This window comes from Synchiropus splendidus, chromosome 1 (assembly GCF_027744825.2).
Source record: "Synchiropus splendidus isolate RoL2022-P1 chromosome 1, RoL_Sspl_1.0, whole genome shotgun sequence".
In the NCBI taxonomy this organism is placed as follows: Eukaryota; Metazoa; Chordata; class Actinopteri; order Syngnathiformes; family Callionymidae; genus Synchiropus; species Synchiropus splendidus.
In genome coordinates, this window is record NC_071334.1 from 36,240,334 (window position 1) to 36,253,477 (window position 13,144).

The 13,144-nt window shown below is 42.0% G+C and overlaps 1 protein-coding gene across 3 annotated transcripts in view; it reads left to right on the plus strand.

The window, feature by feature from the left end:
- Nucleotides 1–904: 904 nt before the first annotated feature.
- The window catches only part of ano8b (anoctamin 8b), a 31,955-nt gene continuing 19,715 nt past the window's right edge, over nucleotides 905–13,144 (plus strand). For 2 of the 3 annotated variants that reach the window (XM_053858283.1, XM_053858289.1), the window contains exon 1: nucleotides 905–1,254. In XM_053858283.1, the coding sequence (XP_053714258.1) occupies nucleotides 1,104–1,254 (151 nt within the window). In that variant the 5' untranslated portion in view covers nucleotides 905–1,103. Of the gene's footprint in view, nucleotides 1,255–10,840; nucleotides 11,247–13,144 lie in introns of those variants that run through there. The other variant, XM_053858290.1, reaches the window with a different exon arrangement.

Consider the following 13,144-nt stretch of genomic DNA (forward strand, 5'->3'; position numbering starts at 1 on the left):
ATTACTTTTCTGAGCAACACACTAAACCCTGTATTGCTTATGTGTTTGAAATGACAGTACATTTGGAACTATACTTTTAACAGCAAACAAAAAGTCGACATACATCATACATACTGTATATTCGGGCCAAACTGTTTTACACAACCGATATCTATTGCAGTTTAGTTATGTATTCATTTTGCTCTCCATGAAAAGTTGTTATGATCCAGAGACTTGAGGTCTTGCATGGCATGCAGTAAACCACCAGCTCTTGTTTTCCTCTCACGTGCAACATCACAACCTGCACCACAACAGCTGATTGGAACCAAACATCACAATCTGGACTTTAAATACAGCACACAGTGAATTTGACTTAAAATAGTCACCGCTTTCTTTCAAGCTTTTTCTTTGCCAATCACCAAGATTAAATGAGCTATCCCTTATTTGTCCCACAGAGGGGGAATTCAAGATATCATACCACATGGCTGCATATTTGAAACAATTTTCAACCACACGCAGAACCTTTTAGTGATCTGTTTATTTACTTTAAGAATTAAAATCATCCCGTGTAATATGTGTTTCAAGAAGGTTTGGGTAATTTGTATTCGCAGTGGATCCTGCTATCTTTCCTGGAGGACTATTTCTGGCTTCAATGTGAAGTCAGGTTGCTGGCAGAGGTCATTTCAGCTCGACATTGGATGTGTCTGGAGGGAAAGACAAGACTGGGATTTTGAATACTTCCCATTTCAATGAGGTACTGTATGTAATCACTCACAGGAATGAGTCCGAATGACAACAGTTTAAAAAAAAGATTCATAATGTAAGCACCGTACACAGTCCTGGGGTGTGTATATTGGAGAGAGAGCCCCCTCCTTCCTTCCCTGCCTTTGTCCCTCCTCCAGTCGTTCTGCCTCCGGCCGATCATCAGGCTCCAGCGTCCCGCCGCGATGCTCCGCCGCTGCACCGACAGCCTTCGCGTTACTTTCACCCTCATTTAAACGTCCCCTCCCGTACTCAGACCTGCTCCTGAGATGCGACACTCCTGCAAGGTCTATCGGAGAATTTTATCCTCATCTTCCGTTGCTCCGCGCTGAGAGAGAGAGAGAGAGAGAAAGAGAAAGAGCATGCCGGACCCGTGCACGGCTGGTGCTGCTGCCGCGGTGGGAGCCTCCAACGCCGGCGATGGCCCCGAGAGTTCCCGGCACCGACACCGAGGGGACGCGGACAGGCCGGATCCGGGCGCTGCCCCACTGCAAGCCTCCTCTGGTGTCCTGGGTGAGTGTTCCACGCACAATGCGGTTGTGCGTGAAAGCAGGTGATGTTGTGGAGCAGACACGCAGCACCGTCTGTTCTTTTGTCTCCAGGAGGGTTTACTGACACATGGGTTTTCTCCATGTGAATCCGGTTAAGCCTTCCTAATGTGTTCAATTGATTGTATTTTAAAGCATTTTATCACTGTTTATTTTGGATGGACACCGTTGGTGAGTGTAGCCAGGATTCAGTGTGGGATGTTGCCTCTGCTCCTTATGAACTTCGTGATGTCATCCAGGGATTTCTCCGCGTCTGCCTCCCCTACAAAGGTGTTGAGTAACATGGCAGATAACCAAACATCAAATACACCTGCACAGTGCACACTCTTTGCTGTGTACTCGCTGTCTTTATTGGCTTATTGTTCTGCTGTTTGCACTGGAATGGAATTACAAGACAAGCATGGCTTTATTCAATAATAGATCTCAAAAGGCCACATCAAGACAAACCGGTAAGCTATTTTTGGACCGGACCATAATATTAGCTTGAGTGCGGAGTTGTTTTTCCTGCCCGCAGACACAGTGTCCTGCTGCAGAGTGATGCAGTGGAGCAGGACACCGTCAGTTGATGAGTACTTATTTCCACCCATGGTCACGGTAATCTGAGACTGGAGGAGCCGCCTGATGTCTTCTTGGCTATGTGGCACCCCGCGGTTTCTAATTTAGAGGGCAGCAGAGCCAAATTTACTTTTAGGAGGGGCTACAGGAGGATAGGAAAGACCTGTGTGAGATGATCAGACATGCATATTCATACCATTTGTGAGGACAATTACAAATGCTTTAGTTGGTGGTTTTAAGAAGCTTCTCTGTTGCATGGTTGCTGTTATTGCTTATGACCTTACGTATACCCCAACTGTACCACTCCAAATCTCGTAGGAGTTCAGGCCTCAACATCGCTCCTTTCTTTTAGAAGAGGATGAAGATTTAACTCAGAGTCTGGTGTCCAGCTGTACTATTCCTTCCAATTATTAAGTTGACCTTTGATGTGCCTTTGAAGCAGCTTTTGAGAGATGGTGCAAAAAGTAAGGCGAAAGATCATGATTTATGTGCTCCCACTGTACAGTGAAGAATGTGACATAATCACATTGTCCTGATGCTTGGCAATAACATTTTTGCAATTCTGCCATGTTTAAATGGATGAGTGCACCGTTTTGGACCTTTGGTTGACGTTGTTGCCCGAAGTTGGTGCTGCTGTTTATCTGTCATTCTGTCAGCAAAATGTTCTGGAAATGTTGACAATGTAACAAGATGATGAACAGATGATTCAAGGTTTATGGCAACCCTGATACCCATTTAGTCTGCTGACTCCACACTTCCCCTTGCAATATTTGACCCTTGATGATATGGACTGCGATGCCGGTAACTAGTAGTTACTGGTAATTATTTTTTCGATTAGTTGACTAATCGCGATTACCTTTGTTTGGACCTATTTTGAATTTGATGGTGATGGTGTTGAAGGGGTTTGCTCATCCTTAAGACGCGTTATCTTCGCAAACAAAACGAAGCCGCTCAAACTCCTCCGTGACTGTGACTGAGGCAGTCAGTCGAAGGTTGTGACGCGGAGCTTAGGGTGCGCAGCAACGGTGGCCAGTTGGAGTCACACCTCAGTTAGGAACCAATTAAAGGAACAGAAATGAACATATCTTAGTGATTCCAGAGAATGTGATATTTTCTCACTGCTTCTCAATAACAACCAGTTCTCGATGCCCCATCCTGCGGCCTGTGTGTGTTTGGCGCATCGACATTGACGAATTTTAGTTGTCTACGTTATCGATGACGTCCACTAATTGTCGCAGCCCTACCGGCAATGCATACTCCTACATGACCACCTTTTCTGTTACGAGTAGTCTAGCCTGTGTCCGACTCAGTAATCAGATTAAAGTTACTTATTCAAGCCATTGTGCATTACTCTTTTTTCATTTTCTGGAAGCAAATTATTTATGTTGGGTTTCTTCTGCTGTGTCTTGGGGCATGACGTCATTTTCGGGACACGCAGTCATGTTTTCGTCATGCAGCTAGTTCACGTGTCAAGTTGCCGGCAATCCAGATGTAAACAACTACAAAATGAGGAGAGAGATTCAAGTTTCTATCTGAAAATACGATCTCTACTTTGAATTGGTGTCTGCTTTTGAAATCACCTTGACGGGTGGATTAAAACAATAACACGTGTAGATTATTTCTGTAATGTTTGGTGCAGGAAGAAACAGTACTGATGGTATGTTCTGACTGTTTTTGAAAGTCGAAAAGAAATTTCTCTGCCATTGCTACAGAGCCCTGAGACGCAAGGCCAGAACTTGATTCTGCCATTTCAATGTTTTTCATTATTTTGTCTGTTTTTGACTTGATTTAGTTTTTTATTTCTACATTTTTATATGTGTTATTTTCATTTATCACGTGTGAAAAACTCAGATTTCCAAATTTCAACGCAAAGTACTTGCAACGCAGATGGGTTTCAACATAAACCTGCACCCTCTGCGGTTCTCTGTAGACTGATTTGACCACCCCAGAACCAGGCAGCTAGCTTGCAATGTATGCAGTCCGACAGTGTTGTGCCCTGAACTGCAAAACATGAAAAAATGGATGCCCATTTTTTCTCAGCAGGACCCCCCAAATGTCCGATTATGCCTGTATAATGCCCTACTCGTAGTGCCATCACAATGGTTTCCATGAAAGGGTGTGTCCGCCTGGTAATTTTGCAGAATCTGATCGAAGTTGTTAAACAAGAAAACAATTCTTACCTGTTTTTCCCTTAGGGAGAAGCTGAGTGTTGTCTGTCTTGTCTTTGTCATTTTTCACACAAACATTTGGTTTGGAAAATGTTTTATAGCCTTCACATGAAAAAGGACAGCAACAACTGTAAATATTTATCTATAAAATATGTACAAGTTGTTCATACGTTGTTCAGCAAACGTTGCATTCTGCTTCTTAGTTCTCGCTATGTATGCAGCGCTGTCGCCATGTGGCTCGTCCCATTTAAAGACTTTCAGTTCATTTTGTAAACAATTGTTTAAAGTTTTGAACTTACCTGACTTTTCCTCTTGTAATCAGCATTAAACAGCCAACTGATAGCGTCGCTCTTCCTTGCTGTATCGACCAATGAAAATGCGAGTGTCGCAACTCGCGAGATGTGAATAACCGCAATATTTGGCCCGTAAACAAGCATGGCGTCCACGGTGGCCAAGGTTCTGGTGCCGTTGCAGGAATTTATCATAGACATATTAATACTGCGCGGAGACTACGGTTGGGGCATTACGCAGGCACTGACTAAAAATTTAGGGTGTCCGTTTTTCATGTTTTGCAGTTCAGGGCGTCCACTTGTGGTCTTAGCTTCATCTGGTTCTGCAGTCTTAAGTTATGGTGGACATTTGCTTCCAATCTTAGCCTTTACATTTTCCAATTAGCACAGTAGATTGAATGTGATCCTGTGTCCCCTACAACGCACAAGTCTCACCAATTAGTCCAATTTTCGTCCCAGACCAGTGTTGATAAGCTTCTCCATCATGGAAATCAGGGCATGTAATTTGTTGTCGTCCAATCAACTGCTCCAGATTGAGAACATTTGTCGAGATTTGCAGCTGGATGACTTATTTGGGGAAGTGAGCCAAACAAGTATTGAAGATACTAAGTTTAAAACACAGTATGCAATCCACAAGGAATTTACAGGGTTCCTCAGATACCTTCAAGAGTCAGGTTTCTTGTCCATATTCTGGATGCTTCTTTAAAGGAAGCAGCCAGCGATCAAACCTGAGATTGACAACAGGTGCAAAACTCTAATCCCACCAGAATGGTCAAGCCACCAACATCAGACAGAAAACAGCAAGAGACCTAAAGTAAGGGCAGACAAGAGGTCAGTCTGGACAGATTAAACTTTGAATTGCTTTGAACAGCCTTTGAATTTCAGGGTGCTTTCAAATGTAGGGCGGCCGTTTGTTGAATTCTAGAGCAGTTATTGCTTTCATCCAGCTGAGTAATGACACTTACCTTTTCCTTTCATTAAGAGTCTCAGAACATGTACAGTTCTTGACAAAAGTCTTGTCGCTTATCCATCTTGTAGAAACAACTGCTTACAACTTGACTTTTAATTTTTCCATTGATTGTAGAAATGGTTCGTATGAAAGCTAAAACCCTCCCACATTAGGTTAAATATCCAAAAATAAATTTGCTTCACTGTAGAAATGTTGCTCATTTAATGAACAGAAAAATGTCAGATTTTGGCAAGGCAAAAGTTTTGTTGCTTACAGAGAGTGAGGTTGAACAAATAGTTGACTTCAAATACAAAAAGATCTTGCATAACATGAGTGAGATCTTTTTAATATCTTGTATGACTTCCATATGGCTTGAAGGACCGCATTCCTGGGGCTCTGCAATCACTCAAAGAAGTTTATATATATATATATATATATATATATATATATATATATATATATATATATATATATATATAGTCTTGCACAATAATATATATGTCTGCATGGAGTTTGCATGTTGTCCCTGTGTGCGCATGGGTTTTCAGGTGATTATAATTGGGTTTGCAAATTATCAAGGCTATGATAAAAGTTGCACTCAAATGATGTTGAAAGGTAGCAGGGTCTCACCCCATAAAGAGATTGCAGGAAACAAAGGTCTTTTTAAGCAGCGTGCACATTCACTTGACCAGTTTGCTACTTTTATTATGTTTTGTTTGAGATGGTTTCACTCATCTTTGGTGTCACAGAGGTTTCCTTAAATACATCACAGTGGTGGAGGAGGGCTCTGAGTTTCTAAAACAGAAGCTTTGAGAGTTTTTCACTCCCCCGCAGCTTTGTAACTGAAGGGGGTGATGACTGCAGTGCAGTGTAACATGATGACAGCAGTGTGTTGTGCCTCATGACTCTGAACTTAATGTCTCTTCCTCTTAGGGTGTGATTCCAAATGTATTCATGCGTGCTACATTGAGACACATTTTCCTGTCTCACTCTGTGCTGTCCACTTCTTCAGTAAAAGATGAGTTGGACATTAGCTCCATTAGTAACGGCGATATTGCTATTATGTAGGCTACTGGTTGAAATGCTGGCTGTTCATTGACTGAGTCCTTCAAACATGTTTGTGACTGATTTGAGAGTTGGATTAAAACTGAAGGGGACAGCACCTTGCAAGCTGGAAAAGAATATTTACACCAGGCAGGCTTTATAGCCTGGCAGATGCTGGCAATGATGGTAAACTTTGTGGGCAATTAAATGTTTGTTTTTGGTGGCTCTTCCATGACTTTGAGTGAGGTGTTCTTTTTGAAGGCAAAGCACTAATATGTGAGGCATTATTTAGAGAAAACCAGTGGAGCTAGACATCTTTATGTAATGAATGTATGAATGTAATGAATGTGATTGATTGGTGACTGGTGTATGTTGCGGCTTTCACACCAGTCTCAAATATTGTGTATTCATTTTGTCTTCCTGCCCCACACCTCTGCACTGTAGATCAGTGTTTTTCAACTTATTTCAAGCCACGACACACTTGGTTTATTGAAAAATTCTTGAGGCACACCGCCAAAGGAACCTTGGCCAAAGTGCACTTGTGCTTGAAGTCCTATAGAAAATCCCTAATAATTTGTGAAAACCTGTAGATACTGGTTGTTATTTTGCCATGCTATTAGCAGAAACAATGTATTTGTTTCAAATGAAATAAAGTCAGATGTTTATCAGCTTAATAAAGGTGACTTATCAAACACCCGCACACATCGCGAGTCCCGGACCACTGCTCTGCGCTCCTCCAAGCACCAGTCTCCTGCTCACCTCAGTGTTCTGGGAGTTGGCCATTTTGAACGATGTTGTCCGCACAGACAGCAATCAGACTCTTTCTTACCCGGCGTTTATCATGTTTGTGTGGAGTTGACCTGTACACATAGTTTCCGGTGATTCGCCTAAGGGCTGATAAACATCTGAGTTAGTTGACAGACAGATTCACTTAAATAAATATTGTTGGGATCTAAATGTTGCTGTGCCACTCCTCGCCTCACAGACATCAGCTTACAGTCCTGCATGGAGTTTGCATGTTTTCCCTGTGTGCGCGTGGGTTTTCTCCAGGTTCTCCGGTTTCCTCCCACAGCCCAAAGACATGCTCACTAGGTTAATTGGACACTCTTGCCCCTAGGACTGGCGACCTGTCCACGGTGTATTCCCCTATTTTTTTTTTTGTTTCATTTGGTGAAAATGCTGAATTTGTGAATGATGAAATTTTCAAAAAACTATACTGGATTCAACACTAATTGCAGCACATGGAAAGTTGCTCTTTATATTAGATAACTGTTTTTCAATGTTTTGAAGCCATGCCACACTTAATTTTACTGATGCCTTCCTTGAATGTAAAGCAGGAAGTAGAAGTTTTGAATCTATGAACCCAAAGAAACAGATTGGTGTTTTCATCTGGTGTGTTTTATATCCAGACAAGGCAGGCTTTAATGTACGTGGCTATATTCTAGAAGGCACTGGTATTTGAATCGCAGCAAAAGATCTGTAAGTGAACAGACCAAAGGATCCACGCGATCTCCTTATTTTGTCAGACACATTCTAAACATTCGCAATCTGATGTCGTCATGTCGTTCACCCGTATCTTCAAACATATTTGGTAAAATTTCCCACCTCATGGTCTCTCACAGCACACTGGCTGAAAAAGACTACAATAGATTCTGACTCAACTCATTATTGCAGATCTGCTCTGCCATTCACTCCCCCCCCCTATTTTGTTTTTTACTTCCTAATCATAACCTAGCCTTTTATCAACAAACTTCTAAATCCTCTTTCAAGCCCCCAGGGAGTTTTCACTTTCCTATTTCTAGCCCCAAGATTACCAATCTGTAAGCATAAAATGATAATGCACTCTGGAGAGCTTAATACAATGAAAGCTGCTTGTGTCGCCTCGTGCAGCAGCCGCTGGCAAGCTGCAGATTATATCAGGCTGTTCTCGCGGCACACTCTGTGATCAAAGTAACGTAAATAAGATGGCATTCTGACTTCACAGTAGAATTCTAAGTGTTTTGGTGTGCCTCTGTTGCTCTTTTCACTACCATGGCCCCAGTTGTCTGGTGAAGTCAGGGGCAATGTAGCGGCCATGTTCTTAGACCGTGCTGGTCTCCATGAGCCACAGTGCAGACCCCAGAGACGGCTAAAGGGCAGTGAAAGTGAAACTTACTGCACTGGAGTGAAACATGGAGTGAAACAGTGTAATCATGTCAAGGTTTGAACAGAGTCCGTCAATGACAAACCAGGGAATACTACTGTATCTGTCTGATGCTTGTGCTGCCCTTTCTGTCTGCCTTGTTGACCCTGTATTAATGGTTGTAGGTTCGCCACACTTTTATTTGACTTGAATGTTAAAACAAGTATAACCACAGAAAAGGTACACAATTGATTTTGGGGTGTGAAAGGCTATAGATCTCAGTCATGGACTTGGGCATAAAAGTGTAACTTTATCTGGGTGAAAAAACTAAACATTAGGATTATTCCAGTCAATCAAACAAACACAGATACGTGATGTGTCAGGGTGACTGACGGGAGCTTCAGTAGTTTGAGACACTCTGCCAGAGTGAGGCCTCTACATGCACTAAGAATGTGATTGTTGAGACTCAGTCTCTGGCGAATGGGAACACGCTGTGCTGGCTTGTGTTTGCTCATAGCCACTCTAAACTAACAGAAGCTAAAATGTTCCAGGAGGTCTGGTTGCTCCGGTTTCCATTTTGTTCTCTCCATCTATTCCCCAATATTCTCTGTGCTGTTTGGGGATCGAAAAAAATTGTGTTAATTATTAACCTCTTGGCTGCAATGATTTTAACAATACATGCTTTATTTAAAAAAAAAAGTATATCAATTGCAAAGAACACACACAAAATAAACAAATAAATATGCAAGATAAATGAAAAATGATGTTGAAAGTAAGCACAAGATGCTCTGTGAATATTTTCCGGGCTGCAAGCTTGTAGTGTGCACTTGTTTATTACGGAGTTCCTCGCAACGTAGTGACTGACAGACGTTTGTATGAGTGGTGTCTGAGAGGTAAAGGTTGGGAATGTTTGCGTGCGTGTGCTGAGTTGTTCATGGCTCCTAAACACAGCCCAGTAAAGCAATAGCTGCTGCTGTGTTCCACACGGTCAGGATATAGAGTGTCAGCGTGAAGAGAGATTGATCTCGTGGTCCGCCATGTTGTTTTCATCTGCCTCTTATGGTGTTTGGGTGCGCTGCACTTTCTAGTGCTGTCTATTATGGTGGCAATATTTGCAGGAAAATGTGAGAGTTTAGCATCACACATGACTTCAAATCAAGAAAGTGGGCGTGAATATGATGACGCAAATGCTGTGCAGAGGGACTGGGCGATAGAAGAGTTAAGTGATAGGTGGCGCTCGCAGAACTCGCTGGCACTGGTTGAAATTGCGTTAATAATTACCATCTCAACGTTGCGATTTCCTGTAGGGACTGAAATGCAAAATGAGAATTTGCCTCTGGAAACGATGCTCTGTTTGCACGTTTGTATATAAACTGAGGAAAAATTGAAGTCATCTGCACCCCTCTTCCATCTGATTTTTCCCAGAGGTTGGAGAATGGAGGTTTTGTAGGTAGAACCTAGCCTTGACTCATGATCACTCACAACAGAGTTATGGTGGCGGGGAAAATGAGATTTCAGGACCCACTAAGGGAAGCCTTTTTTAGGATGGGCGGGATTTGCTGTATGTACATTTTGTGATTGTAAATGTTGTATTGTTGAAAATGCCATAAGAAAGAGTGCAATCTTCCATTAGATGCTTAAATCAGCAGCCTGGGTCTACTTTAAATGTGAAATAAAGATGTCTAACTTCTATATATGTCTACTCATACCCTCATCCATGCTCATAGAAATCAAATAACCACATCATTATTGGTGTCCTCCATTGCTCGTCATTGGAGCAGCAAGGAAATGGGACGTCTGGCTTAATAACGTACGATAATTGCTGGTTCCGTATTGATCTGGCAGAAACTCACTCCCATATTTCCTGGAGTAGAATATCACACTATCATGCAGATCAGCATGTCTGGTGCTGTCATTTGATTTCTCCTTTGTTCAGTTCACCTCCAGTGATCAGTGCACCTCCAGCATTACAATCACCCCTCCAAACTTATATTTTAACTCGAGTTTAGACCGCAGTCAGACATGACGTGCCACATTCTCTGTGAGATCATCTTAATTATTCACGAGCCTCATTTCTAGTCTAACTTGAAGACTAAAAATGACGATCATAAACTTCATTTAGACTGTTTGCTTACATGACCGAAGGTGCACACTCAGTGGTCTGACTTCCCCCACTCATACGTAGTATAACCCCGGACATGGACACATGACACTCATCGCAGCTAGTGAGAGGTGTCTTGCAGCCAGTCAAGCCGAAGGTGTATTGTCCAAACCGGAGCATTTCTGCTGCTGGGTATATATTTACACACTTTTGTGCAGTGTTAAGACATGCAGTTCAAAGTTATGTTTGCTTTAATTTGTGGCATTTTATTGGAGAAATGGCACTATTAAATAAGTACATTAAAATGACAAATGAAAGGACAGAAAGTATGTTTATTGTAAAATGAAATTTGAGGCCCTGTGATTCGTCCAAGGGAGGGCAAAAGGGGTACATAAGGAGGCCATTTTGTATTGTTTAGGAAGAGTGTTAGTGGCTGAGACCAGAGAAAACCGTGAGTTGAATAGTGATTAGGAAAATGCATTGTGAGCTGGTTTTTTTTCTTCTATTTTTGGAAACCTGTCTTAGATGTTTTTGTGACACTCTGTCCTGTGTTTCATGTAGATTTTGTAAATCTCTCTGCAGCATTTTCTTTCCACTTTTTTTTTGTTTTTTTTTATAAATAGTCACTGTTTTCATTTCCTCTTTGGGAGAAGATAGATGATTGATGGATTGATAGACGGACGGATGGACCGACAGACAGACAGAAAGATGAAGAAGAATGAAAAGAGGTGACGTATGCATTAAGCCAAATGTCCAATTACTCTGAAGCCAATACCCTAAGGTGCCAAATCTACTTTACTTGTTTCCTAATTAGCATGCGCTTCTTTATTAGGTCAACTCTCTTAAGGATGTCAGTGCTTGTGGACACTCCCCATTGAAGCGACAAAATCTTACCTCATACAACACTCTACAATGGATTTTTCATCTCTGGTATAAAACTATACAAATTCTACAAAAGAACAGCGCATTATTACAGAATCTTGGAAATGTTGAATGGAGCCCAGAGCACCCTGTGAGACTTTTCTTATCTTTATCTGTGACCCAGATTCTTGACTCACTTCCTCTGACTCTTACAAAAATGTCCACTTTCAGTGTGTGTGTGTGTGTGTGTGTGTGATCTATTGTTTGGCTGGTTATAATCTGGGTGCCATTGTTCACTGTGATCATTAGTAAGCCCTCCCTACATGTTGGGCAGTTCGCCGAAGCTCAACAGGGACGATGCCACACAGACTTCCATTCACTGTTTTTGTCTCTGTGAGTCAACAACAAAGAAATAAGTAGTTCTGAGGGAGAAACTTGATCACTGTTGACCACTTTTCCAAGCAGATAATAGCTGGTTGGAGGCAACTGCTCCATTACGCAACTCAGTCTGATTCCTTGTCCTGATTTAGATGCAGTGGAGCTTAAACTGAATTAATGAGTCATGTTGCCTTTGCAACGAGGGGTGGCGCTGTCACAGAGTTTAACAGTTCGACTGTCACTCAGTCAAACTGTCTAAAATCAATTGTACTCAGAGAGTGCAGCGCATTGTGCATTCTCCTGATAAGGTGATCGGTTGCAGCCTGTCAGCTCTTCAGGACCTGTATGTCTCCAGGACCCAGAGACGTGCAGGTCAGATCAGAGCCGACCCTTCTCATCCTGGACATGGAATGTTTGTTCCTCTTCCCTCTTCTCTTTTGTGACAGCACTTTAGTCCAAAGCACTTTCTTAGTTGGTGGGATCCCCACTGACCGTAACAATAAAGTTGATTCTGATTCTGATCTGGTTTAACTAAAGAGGTCTGAAATCATCAGGGTGATGGTTTGGCGCTATTACCCTCCTGTAGCAGTCATCATCAAAATAGTCAAGCTTCAACTTCGACTACATTAAAGTAAACTGTCAAGTTTCAGAATTAAGTTAAATATTCAGAGAAGATTTAATGTCACATTTTTTTTCTGTCTGATTTTGTTTTAGTTTTATTTTGTCTATAAATATAGTTCCTCCACCATGGAGCTACTGTTGAGTTCAAAAAATTGTTGTTGCACAGAACCACTGCCTGATTATTAAAATTATTACATTTTTGCCGTTCTTAAAGTGCCGATCAAGACTCACTGCCTGCACCGTCTTGTAATGATACATTTGAGTCATTTCAGTAAGAAAAAAGGAGGAGGGAATGCAAACACATACAATCACACTAGACTCCAGAACCCGCACCGATCTGTAAGCTGTGGGTGCAGTGGTGCTGTCTGTGCTGTAGAAAGGAGGGTTGTGCACCTGGCTGAAAACAGTTTTGGAAACTGAGTCAAGCATTGTTTGCTATAAATTTTGATTGGCTTGATTCCTCTTGCCAGGATCTTTTCTATTGAACAAAAAAAAATGAAAGTATTAATTTAATCCTTGGAATGAAAGTGTGTCCTTTGTGAACGCTGGTATATTTGAATGACAGCGAAAGAGTGTGAATGGAGTGGCAGGGTGGACAATTGACTGAAGAAAGCGATAAACTTAAGTGCCACGTAGAGATTGTTCTGCCTTGATTACCAGGAAGCAAATGAGGCGGGTAGGGATGACAGAGACCGAACAAGCGGCTTGGGTGTATGTGGAACATGCAGAAGTACAGCCATGTGAGAAACTAGCACCTGTCACGAGC